Source organism: Taudactylus pleione, unplaced genomic scaffold (assembly GCF_031769625.1).
Source record: "Taudactylus pleione unplaced genomic scaffold, aTauple2 ptg000393l, whole genome shotgun sequence".
NCBI classification, from domain to species: domain Eukaryota; kingdom Metazoa; phylum Chordata; class Amphibia; order Anura; family Myobatrachidae; genus Taudactylus; species Taudactylus pleione.
Genome location: NW_028284794.1, coordinates 7,824,153 through 7,836,908, shown reverse-complemented (window position 1 = coordinate 7,836,908; position 12,756 = coordinate 7,824,153). Strand labels below are relative to the sequence as shown.

Here is a 12,756-nt window from a genome sequence, read left to right as displayed (position 1 = left end):
TTATATATTATGACAAACACATATTAAAAAAAACACATAACAAATATAAGACAGGGAAAAAAAACATTAACATTATTCAAGAGGGTTACTTACCTATTGCTGATCTGCTTTATCTTCATTTTTATGTTTACTAAACTGCATTGCTTTGCCACTCTGGATCAGAAGGGTACCGTTGCATCATGGGAAGAGTAGGGGCATCAATTGCACAGCACCTTTATGGAGGTGCTGGATTCAATGCAATGTGATTAAATTCTCTATCCTGTAGAGCTGTCCATGGACAGTCCATCCGTGGACAGCCTACCTGTTAACCCATTGTTCCACCACGATTACTGCTCTACACTCATCCTCCCCACATTAACGATGCAGTCGCACAGGCACCTCATATGTGGGCCTGCAGTTGTATCTAATAATACATTCATGGGCAGATGAGATGGATAGCGACCAGGTGCTGCCTCATTCCAATGTAGTGGAGGACTGGGCTATGGGTCCAGTCCTCAGGGAGAGACTGGGGTGTTTCCACTTGGAATATCCCCAACTTCACAACCTTTCAGTCCTACCCTGTATGGAGAAGGTTGAAGAGGCCTATGGGTGGGAAGAGACATCTATCACAGTGGCGGAAGTCATGCTAGTTATAGTGACACACTTACAACAGACAGTGTTTGTAGTTCTCACCCACCCGGACAGTCCAGATGGCACCCTCCACTACTGTCGCTGCCTGGAGTTTGGATTAAAATTGCCACCAAGGGAAGCATCAATGTGCAAGTGCAGACATCTGCAAATTTTGCATTAACCTTTAGTAGATGTGTGTTACAGTCATTGACAAAAGATATGTTTTGCCAACCACTCCTCTGCTCTGTCACTGTTACTGTAGGCCATATGGGTTGTGAGTTCTAAGCATGAGGACACACTTTAATCTTTATAAAAACTGACGCATTTCACACATGCCCCAACCTAACATTGCCAATGACCAAATACAATCATCTGTATATAATGGCGGCAAACCTGCACTAAGCAGATAAAAATCCAAAGTACATTTGTAAATTACCAATTTAGAAGTAGTCATTTTGGATATTGTATTCTGAAAAGATGAAAAATCTACGTCATTACTAAGCCTGAAATAAAACCTATGATAATCAACTTTTACCCTTCATATATTCTATTTGTGATAAAGGGCAGGATGCATCCTGCCACTCATCACAAGCATAACAGCATTTAGTAACACCATATGCTTGAAAAAAACACAAAGAATGGTTCTTCCAGTAGGACTGCTGCTGATGGTGAATCTTCATCACAGAAGGGAATCAAGAAGACTACCAGTAGTTTCAGACAAGTGACTGTGAAACAATTCTTTGTAAGAGGAAGCAAGTATGAAAGCTGTCACTCAGTTGCACAGCAGATCACTGAAGTCATGATGCATATGCTAGGATTAGATCTGCATCCATGAATATGGTTTTAGACAGTTAGTTGAGGTCCTATATCCTAGCTACCAAATTTCATGTTGATTTAATTTTACCAGTACAGCAATCCCTTGCCTGTACTGGGACATTAAAAAACCCTCATTCTTGGCCTAGAGAATGTTATTGTGCTGAATATCCACTTAACTACAGATATGAGGACAAGCGGCACTGGTCAAATTAAAGATTACATGACTGTGACAGCCTACTTGGTGGTTGTATCACCTTCAGTAGCAGCAATATCTAACACACAATGCCAGCTCATTCACAGACAGGCTATTCTCTGTATCACTGGCTTCACTAAGAGGCATACCGGTGTCAAGTAAGACAAGTAACATAATACGAGCATTACAACTGAGTGCATTTAAACACATACCATGTTTTGGCCAGACAATAAACTTGGTGGTTTAGAATTTTTTTATAAATGACAGGTGCATGCAGGAGATGCTGTCTGTGGCCCATAACATTTCCAGGCATTTTCAGCATTTGGCAACCGCATGCAAAAGATCGCAGCAGCTGCAAGAACAGTTCAATTTGCATTCCAACAACTGAAGCAAGAGATAGTAACCAGGTGGATTTTCATCCTTTACATGCAACAGTGACTGGAGGAACAGCAAAATACCATCCAAATCTACACTACAAGCCATGATATAAGGAAAGGAGGGGGAATGTACTTTACTCCAGCAAAGTACAGAATATTCTTAGTTTTGTGCAAGATATAGAAGCCATTTTAATTAGTAACCAATGAAGTGAGTTTAGCCACTGCCAGCCTGAGTCAGGTGATTCCATTAGTTAAACTATTGCAAAAATTGCTAGAGAAACTGAAGGAGGAGATGAAACAAAGTGATTGCACTCGGTATGTTGGACTTCTAGATCAAGTTATTTATTCACTTCACCAAGACCAAAGGGTTGTCAACATCTTCCAATTAGATTACTACATTTTGGCAACCATGCTTGATCCTAGGTTTAAGTTGTACATAATATCTTTCATTACAACTGACAGAGATCTTAAGAGATGCAAAGAGCTTCTTGGGAGCAAGTTGTCAGCTCAAGTGGCACATGACACAATGACAACTTCTGCTTCAGTTTCTTCTGTTTATTCTGTTGTCAGGAAAAAGCAGACCTTTTCCAAGAGACCCACTGATGATAAGGATGAGTCAATTTAGTGCACCAGAATGAAACAACATTATGTCAGGTGTAAAAATGTTGCCAAAATCTTGACACCTCTACCGTGACTCAATATGATACATTAAGGACAGTTCTATTGTGCACTACTATTCTTTTCATTGTACTTTACTGGGCTGTACTTTACTTGGGCATTGTTGACATATGCAAATTTGGAATCCAATTTGGACATTTATTATCTGAACTCTTATCAAGCATGTCGGACCTATTGATGCTGCCACAAAATTGGACCTGGTCTTTCAGTTACTGGAGAAAGTATTCTCAACAGATGGGCCAGCAACAAATGAGGAGCAATCAAACACAGAACAATGAGCCCAGGCAGGTAACAGGCAGGTAACAGTTAAGCCTCATCTGGAACATTTCCCTACTATTTATGAGAATGGGAACTTAGATATATTATCCTGGAGGGATTTGAAATAACTTGCTGGCAATCTCAGTTACCCCAGCAGAATAGATATCTTGTCATCTTGTCAAGGCACTGGAAGTTTCTGCAGCACTCCCTCAGGAGAGCAATGGTGATTTTGACACTTAAATGCAGACCTTAATCGTGAAATTTTGTCTAACATCAGAGATTACTGACAAAGATACATGACTTTACACCGTGGTGCTAATGACATCTATACTGATGTTGTGGAGAATTTGCAGTACACACAGTAGCTGTGGCTGAAAAGACTGGCTATAAAAACCTATGAAGTTCTGAACAATCTAATGATCAAAGACCATTTCCTGCATGTTTGCACTGTTGAAGTGAGGCAGTTTGTTCTGGATCATGAGACTGTGACTTTAGCTGAGGCTGCCCAGATTGTACATACATATGTCATCCACTATGCACCAGTCACTAGGAAGCCTGGTGCTGCCAGCTGTATAGGAGATTAGACTGCAGGGCATACTTTTACCCCAACCAACTATCCACCTGCAGGAGAATATCTTAGTGCCTCTGCTTTAAACTGTAATACTGATAATTTGTGTGGTGAGGATAATGTAAAGAATAAGGAGGAAATGTAAATAGAACCTGATAGAAATTGTGGGGATAATACATTATGCAATAGTTTAAAAGGTGGGAGTAGCCTGTATATAGCTGCTATCCTATACAGTCAGGGGCTCAGGCATCAGACCTTCATCTGGGGACTGATCCTTCTGCTGACAGGATAGCCCAAAGGGGGACTATCTGTGTGTTCATAGTGGTCAGCATAGGTACCAATAATATATGGTCCTCTGTCCAGGAAGTTTCCATTAAGGCTGAGCCATGTGATCTGTCTATGGTAGTATATGATAATGGGAACTGTTGCAATTATGCAGAATTCAGTGATAATGCTAACATATTGTAGGCGGTGATATTTCTGCAAAACTGTGCTATAGTGATATGGTTCTCATGTTGAACCCATCTGCAAATATATAGAATGAGTGATTATGCTGAAATGATTAGGAATGCATATGAAACTGCAATAATGTAAAGTGCATGACAGTGCTGAAGCATTTCATGACATATCTGAGCAATGCTTGGAGGAGAATGTATATGAGAGTGAGGGTATTATCTGTAAAGGGGCATATATATAATGGGTGCAAGGTGCACCCATACTTTCTAATACTTATGTCTCTGAAGTCCCACGTTGGCTGTAGAGGTGCTACACAAAACGCCTGGAAAATAGGCGCCACAGACATTTTCCCGGCGTTCTGCGCATGCGCAGTAGGAAATCGACAGGAAAATGGCTGCCGCACCATTTTTCCTGTGTCTTAAGCATGCACAGTAGACTCTAGGCACAGTCTAGTGCCTGGAGTCTACTGAACCTCTCAGTGTGCCGCAGCAGCTGGAGAGAGAGGAGGGGGCCCCGAACAATGAGTGAACATGGGCCCCCTCCTTAATATGCACCTGAAACTGTAACACTTCTGTGACTTGCAATGTTAAATCAACTCACTCTGTACGTGCTACTGATGAGGAGAATTTGCTAGTTAGAAATGATGGAGAGTCAGTGAGTCCATAGCATTAGAAACCCAGATTCTAACCCTGTAGCTTCACAAATCTCACAGCCAGAGGTAGGGACAGCTATGTCTGCATCTGCAAGCTAGAGATAGATAAATCTATGACTAAGGGGTCTATTTACTAAGCAGTGTTAGGAGACAGAGTGAAAAGTGATAAGGTGCCAGCCAATCAGCTCCCAAATGTCATTTTTCAAACACAGCCTTTGAGATGGCAGTTAGGAGCAGATTGGCTGGCACCTTATCACCTTTCACTCTGTCTCCTAACACTGCTTAGTAAATAGACCCCTACAGTAAGTCTGTGGAGTGCAAGATCAAAAGTATTTTGACCCAAGAGATAAATTAAAAATCCAATTGCCTCACTGTAGGTAGAGCAGAGGAAAAATGTGTGTCCCTTGGATATAGAACTAGAGGTAGTTTCTCGTTGTGTTGTGAGACCTAGCAACTGGGGTGTAGTGAAGGATGTACAGTATGTAAGTGTGAATAATTCTGTACCAGAACTGGTGGGGTCCCAAATACTATAATTGAGAATGGGGGGTAGGAATATGTTGTATTAGTGAGTCCCTTAGAAGAATTAATGTAATGTGCCATACTGACCAGTAATGGGTATGCAGTCGGGATGCCGACAGTCTAAATGCTGACTGTCGGCATCCCGACTGTCTAATCCCAGCAAGTGTCTAATGACAGGCATCAAAATCCCAATGCCTGTCATTAGACCTATGCCGGGAGCCCGACACCTGTCTTAACGGTTGAAGGTAAGCCGGGAACGGACAGTTGCGGGAGGAGGGTTAGGTTAGGGGCTCCCAGGGGGGAGTTAGAGTTAGGCATCCCCCCAGGAAATTAGGGTTAGGCTAGGGGAAGGGGGGTTAGGGTTAGGCACCTCCGGGGGGAGGTTAGGGTTCGGCAACCCCCACGGGAGACTTAGGGTTAGGAAGGGGGATAGATTTAGGCACTTAGAGGGGGGGTAGGGTTAGGCACTTGGGGGAGGTTAGGGTTAGGCACCCCTAAGGGAGGGTTAGGGTTATGGGGGAGGTTAGGTTAGTAAATAGAAAAAATACTTACCTGTCAGGGGATCTTCACTGCCGGGCTTCCGCGTTGGGATTTGAACCGCTGGCCATGTGGCTATGTAAATCATACTGATTCCCCTGGAATGTGCAGCTTAGTCAGAGAGTGGATAGTTCTGTCACTACCTGGGTAGAAGCTGATAATTCACTGCTGGATAGATGTGAGAAGAGAGACAATACAGGCTATGACAGGGTTGGTGCAGGAGACTATAGCACAGGTCCAGGCAAACCAGAAGCAATAGTATGACCACACTGCCCATGAGAGAGTTAATGAAGTGGGACAGAAAATCTGGGTGCTAGGACCTATGAACCAGAATAAAGTCCAGGCTGCATTGGGGGACCCATATGTCATTCACCAATACCTAAATTATGTGAATTATTTTGTCAATATAGACTACATAAGAAAACACAGAAGGTCTTTCAGGTAAGCATGATGATATCCCATCATGACAGGGAAAACTGGGCCTGAATCTTGAGAGGACTTCATTGTGCAGTCATTCCTTCCATGACAGTGGTTAGGGGCAGAGGTTGTACAAAGACACACTATACTTTCATTCCTATATGTTATACAATGAGCAGGTATATCACATACTCAAATTATTAGACAGACTACCCTGTACTTTGTATATTTAATGGAAAATCTACTCAAATTAGTGATTATAGTTTTGGGTGTATTGGACAGGATATGAAAATATATGTAAATTTGTCTAATGATACTTTGAAACTCCTTGTGTAAAGAATGACTGCGCTTTTCCCGTAACACACTTAATAACTGCTGGGAAGCATTCCAAGGTCATTTAGAGAAACAATGATACTAAGCGTCATGCCCCAGGTAACAGAAACTATGAATCTGTAAATGTCAGCATTATAAGTAGCAATTTCCTCCTTCTATCGGCAGGTGAGATCCCAGCCATCTCTACCTTCTGTCTCACACCTGCTCCTACTTCATCCACATAGTATGTTCTTGTTTTGCTTTTTATTTAAACTTTGTGTATTCTATGATTTACCATTCTTTTTTTTTATAACAATATTTTTTTTATTGAGACAAAGATTCAAATACAAACATGTATTCAAAGTTCACATAGTAACACAATATACATAGTTTGATGGCAAAACAAAAGTTGGCATATCAGTAGACAAATACATAAATCACAATAGGTGGGTCATTTTCCGAGGTCATAGTCATTTGTTAATATGTATTGTAATATAATGAGAAGTTCAGAGGGAAATGCTAGTTTCAACTCAGAAATACCGAATAGTTTAGAACAAGAAGATGCTGCAGGCGTAGACTGTGGAATTGGATACAGAGATATGTACTACAAGAATAGAGAAATCTCATATTTTATTTAATTTTATTTTTTGAAAGGAAAGGAGGATGATGAGATTGAAGTAAATCATTCTTAAGAATATGGGGGAGAAGTACAAAGGATAAACTACATAAATATCCTCCTCATCCTCCTCGTGCAATTCCACAGAAGCATCTTTGATTTCTACGTCAGAAGGCACTCAAATGATGGAAGGAGGATCCTCTTCAAGTACAGTATTAGAAAGGTCAGGCTCACACATGGCAACCGCAAACACACTTGGACTCTCCTCTGGGATCCAATAATCAACTCAACTTTTTACAATGGAAAAAAGGATGTTATAAATGCCTGGGTTGTACAACCTGTAACTATATGATCACAGGAGATTCTATAATGCACCCTTATACAGGGAATAAATATATAATAAAATGGATCTTATCCTGTAGCTTGAAGTTTGTAATGTACTTTCTGTCTTGCCCATGCGGATTGCATTATGTTGGTAAGACAGAATGACAGTTTAAGGAACGCATGACCCAACACAGGTCGGCCATCAGGGCTGCATTAAATAGTGGGATAGTGAGCAGCTAGTGGCTCGCAACTATGCCCAGTATAAACATAGTATGGCCACCATCAGATATCGTATATAGTAGACTATGTCCCAGTTTCTTTGAGAGGGGAAAATTGTTCCAAAAAACTCCTACAATTAGAATCGAGGTGGATACATCGTCTGGATATGTTGTGTCCCAAAGGCTTAAACTAATCATTGGGCCTTAGTTTGTTGCCATTTTGTAATGCATGCTTTTCAAAGGTGCAAATCAAAATTTGCACGCAGAGAGGCAATTTCAGTGGGAGTTCCTGGGTGACATGGGGGTGGCTAGCCAGATTCGGGCATATTGCAGTCAGCGACTACGTCTAAATATGCAGTGGGACTGACACAGATGGCCATGTTCGAATGAAGAAACTGCACCTCCAGATGGCTGGTGTGATCTTTGATAATGTGATTGTTGGTGCATGTTAATTAATACAGTGATGGATTAGCATTGCAGTCAGTTGGCGTCTTAGCGTAAATTTAGTATTTTGGGTTGTCCCCCAAAAACAGATGTTTTCGGAGGCAAGCTCGCAAATATGAATTGATAAATAGGCCCCTTAGTGATGTATAATAGTCCGTGTATACTATTCTTCATACAATATCCTGCACAATGCCTGTTATCTGCTGTAATCCTGTAATACTCATACATTAGCCAAAACATTATCGATTCCCCAACTCCCGAACACTACAACCTGTTTCTGATCGTATGCAAACAGCCAGGAGGAAATGGTCACCAGCACATGGATGATGCAGTAGATACTTTAAATACAACACCTCAATGTAAGTGGTTCTAGGTGCCAGTTATTAGCCTGGTGGCGGCAGCAGTACCTGGTGGTGAAGTTGGCACTTGCAGTCAGTAAGTATATGGTGGTCAGAAGCTCCAGATTAGAGATCCGCTGTTGTCTTCTTATGATTTTAGAATGAAGAGATTAATTTTGCCTCTAGTCCCTGTCCTTATAAGAAATAAAACAAAACACTGATTAAGAAGCAGAAGCTCCTGTATCAGCATCTATTGCCGGTCGCCTGTGTTCAATGCTATGTAAATTCTGCTGAAAAGCCCTTCCCTTGTGTACATCCATGTATCCAAATGTGCAAGGACTGAGAAACCCACTGTCTGTATCGGTAGGTGCTGTAATATCGCTTGGTGCACCCTTAGATGTCACCATCGGTTGCACCAACTAAACTTGCATAAGCCCTGTAGAAGGTGCCATTTCTCCCCCCATTTATGGCCTCCTATGTGAGCCTTTGAGCATCTGTGCACTTGACCACTTTCACCAACATGCCCATAAGATGGACCATCTCCAGGCGGGCACTAAGACACCTACCTGTCACCACCCAGGAATGCCCAGCACATCATCTCGCAGCATATGCTTGCGATTAGAATCGCAACTCTGCATGGATACAATCAGGACACAAGCATGGTGTGACTTAGACGAATGATCAGCAGCAAACAATCGCTACACTATGTCCAAAATCAGCTCCACTATGGCTCCAATCCCTCCACTATGTCCACCATGTGTCCACCTCTGAGTGTTGTGCCATGTACAGTAAGATGTATTTGTGTACAATGAATAATGTTTTGACTTTTATAATTTACTGTAATATGCTTTATTAGATTTTTTATATATATTTTTTATTTTATAGTAGTAAATGGTAAATAAAAAGTACATAACAAACTAATATACATAAAAGTTTAGTGACAAAACAAATAAAACTTTTTTTCAACAAAAATTTTACTTCAATCCTCTGAAATAAGAAGCCCTCAGCAGTGGCAGAGGGAATCGATATGTAATACCAGCGACTGTTTAGCCACCGGATCAAATACCAACAGCGGGTTGAAATCCCAACACCTCGAGGTAAGTACCCTAACCCTCCCCTATCCCTCCCTAAACCTCCCTTAGGGGTGCCTAACCCTAAACTCCCCCCTACTGCTTAACCCTAAATTTCCTCTCATGGGTGCCTAAACCTAATCCCTTCCTCCCAACACCCTAAACCTAACCCTCCCAGGGGAGTGCCTAACCATAACCTCCCCCCTAGCCTAGTGCCTAACCCTAACCCCCCTACCCCTAGTCTAACCCAAAACTTCCTCAGGGCGCTGCCTAACCCTAATATCCCCCAGGGGTCCCTAAACCAGCGTCCTCTGCATTCCGGCGTTAGATTAACACAGAATTCGGTATTTAGACGCCTATGTTAACTCCCTTGCCAGGATTATGCTGTCGGGATTGAGACTGGTGGCGGTTTCATAACTACATCCCATGGCAGGGATGCCAGCCTTTATACTATTTATGTATTACCTAGCTGTATTTCTATAAACCACAACAAAACCAAATACTGTACCAAATAGAAAGACATAAAGTACTGTAGGATGCAGTTCTGGTTGGCTTGTAGCTGAGAAGTGCCTCATTGTGGACATATGTAGGACAACATGAGGTCTACCTCATTCTTGATGACTGGGGGACTTGGGTGAATGTCATCAGGATTATAGTGGCATGATGACATCTGCCACGCATCCAGGATAGTGACAGCCATTCCCTTGAAGGTTGCCCTCAGTAAGATGTCCAGCTGAAGAGACAACCAGTCACTGTAATAAACTGACTTAAAACCCGTGTTGGCGGTTTTAATTATCACAGTGGTCTGAGGGCTACGGAAAAGTAAAGATGCAACTGCCTGACGGACTCGTTCCAACCGTTCTAGATAGACCCTCACAGGGTAGGTGGTGAAGTGGGCCCATAGGTTCAGCACAACTACAGTATCGGGCCCGCCACCAATTCCACCCAAGACAGCCGCCTCATAATGCAGATTAGAAACCAAACTTTTAAAGGTCCTCAGTGGAAGTCCATGGAACCTCCATCGCATGGCCAGGCCAGCATCAGTATCCACTGCTAGCAGAGGTCCAGACCTGTTATGGGTATGCAAGTCTATCCTCTTGAGACCTAAGAAGAAAAAATAGACTGTTTATTGTAACCTCAGCAGAACAGAGTTATAGAATTTATCATGAAAAGTGATTATGGCCAATTGATTAACTTAAACTAGATTAAATGTTTTGCTTGCAAAATAGAATGTGCACAGAGTTGAAGTGCACAAAGAGGTATGGGAAAAATCCCCTGTAGACTCCACTGCCACCCCCCAAGAACCCTACCCCCAAGTATTGAAGAATCAGTCAGATGAGGTAACAGGGGTTGTGAATTCTGATTCTAGTGACTGACCACACCTCTCTGGCTGGTGGCCACAACCTATATGGTAGCTGTCCATGTCCTAATAATTGATAGGCCCCTGAGATTCAATTCTCCCAAGGTTGGCCCTACATGGCCTAGTTTAACATTTGGCTAGCAGACTGCCCCTGAACATTTGTTTGGTTTGATACTCCTAACCAACATTATAATAATCAGGGTCCGCTTGCACCAGCCCTATAGTAGATGTAAAAGATAAGATTGAAAATGTGTGTGTACACCAACATCAAATCCTGCATATCTCACATTCAAATGCCCTCACAGAACTTGGCCTATATAATAATGTCACATTACAGCCCTGTTACACCTACTCAGTCACAAGCTGAGATTCCCATTTTGGTGCATAATTTTTTTTATCACTTTATACATCGCACTCCAGTATGAATGGAGGACAGTTTTCAAATGGAGCATACATGCTTGATGAGGAGAGTAATCTCGAAATGCATCATGTGGAGACTATTATGAACTAGGGACCTAAGCCAGCATCAAACCAGCCTAATTACCAGATGAAATTACTTTTTTTTCTGAGGCTTGTTCTCTCTGTTTTATCAGCTTTTAGATTTAGATTTTCCAGTAGGAGGCTGGGAAACTCTGAGGGGATTCATTTGTGTTTATGGGTATATTAATTTAGATTCATTGTATGTGCAACTTGTTATGTTTCTTGAAGAACCATGAACTGATTATGTACCTGAATCACAACGTGACTGGTTTCTTAACTTTAGGTAACAGTTTGGTGGGTAGATGTACTAAGCCTTCCAGACGGATAAAGTACCAACCAATCCTCTCCTGTCACTTTACAGTCTGTGTTTGAAAAATTATAGTTAGGAGGAGATTGGTTGGTAGTTTATCACCCTCCATTTTATCTCTCTCCAAGGCTTAGTACTTCTACCCCTAGGTTCCTTGACTGGTGGTTCAGCTTCACATGATGATGGAAGACCTCCTCCTCCCACTAAAAAAATTTAAAAAAATTAAGTTGGCAAAAGCACAGCAAAGAACTGTGCGTTCTAAGAAGATATCACAAATCCCCAAGGAGATTCAAAGTGTATCGGCAGCTGCGATGCCTGACCTTCCCAACACTGGATGGAAAAGTTGGCTCTTTCCACCATTTGCACACCGTCTGCAAGTGCTGGAAGGAGCATCCACAGTCCAGTTGCTGATATTCAAATTGAAGATGTCACTGTTGAAGTACAACAGGATGAGGAAATTGGTGTTACTGGCGCTGAGGAACAAGTTGACGAGGAGGATTCTGATGGGGAGGTGGTTTGCTTAAATCAGGCACCGGGGGAGACAGTTGTTGTCCGTGGGATGAAAAAGCCCATCATCATGCCTGGGCAGAAGACCAAAGAATCCACCTCTTCGGTCTGAAAATTCTATCCAAATCTGGACAACAACTGTCTTGCCATATGTAGCTTATGTCAAGGTGTAATAAGTAGGGGTAAGGAGGTTAACAACCTAGAAACATCCTCCCTTATACATCACCTGCAGCGTGTTCATAAAAAGTTACTGTAGAGATCAGAAACTGTGGCTAAGACCATAAGCAGTCCAGGAACACCTAAATCCCTTTGTCCTGTTGTATCCAAGCACCTGCAGACCACACCAGCAACTCCCTCCTCATCAATTTCCTCCTCAATCAGGATCAGTAGTAGTCCTGCAGGCCAGGTCACTGGCAAGCGTGACTCCTCTCCTACTTGGGATTCCTCTGAAGGATCCTGCATTGCTACGCCTACTGCTGCTGTTGCTTCTGGGAGTTGCTCATCATCCCAAAGAGGAACTTGGAACATCACAACTTATTTTACTAAGCAATTGACAGTCCAATAGTCCATTGCAAGGAGGATGAAGTACAACAGCAGTCATCCTGTTGCAATGCAGATAACTGAGGCCTTGACAGCTATGTTGGTGTTAGAGGTGCATCAGGTATCCGCCACTAGTGCAGTGGGATTTATACAATTGATG

General features: G+C 42.3%; 1 protein-coding gene across 1 annotated transcript in view; it reads right to left on the bottom strand.

The window, feature by feature from the left end:
* Window positions 1-9,973: 9,973 nt before the first annotated feature.
* Window positions 9,974-12,756, bottom strand: part of LOC148507443 (NXPE family member 3-like) — a 74,992-nt gene continuing 72,209 nt past the window's right edge. The window contains exon 6 of the mRNA XM_088446100.1: window positions 9,974-10,506. Coding sequence (XP_088302226.1) covers window positions 9,974-10,506 — 533 coding nt within the window. The remainder of the gene's footprint in view (window positions 10,507-12,756) is intronic.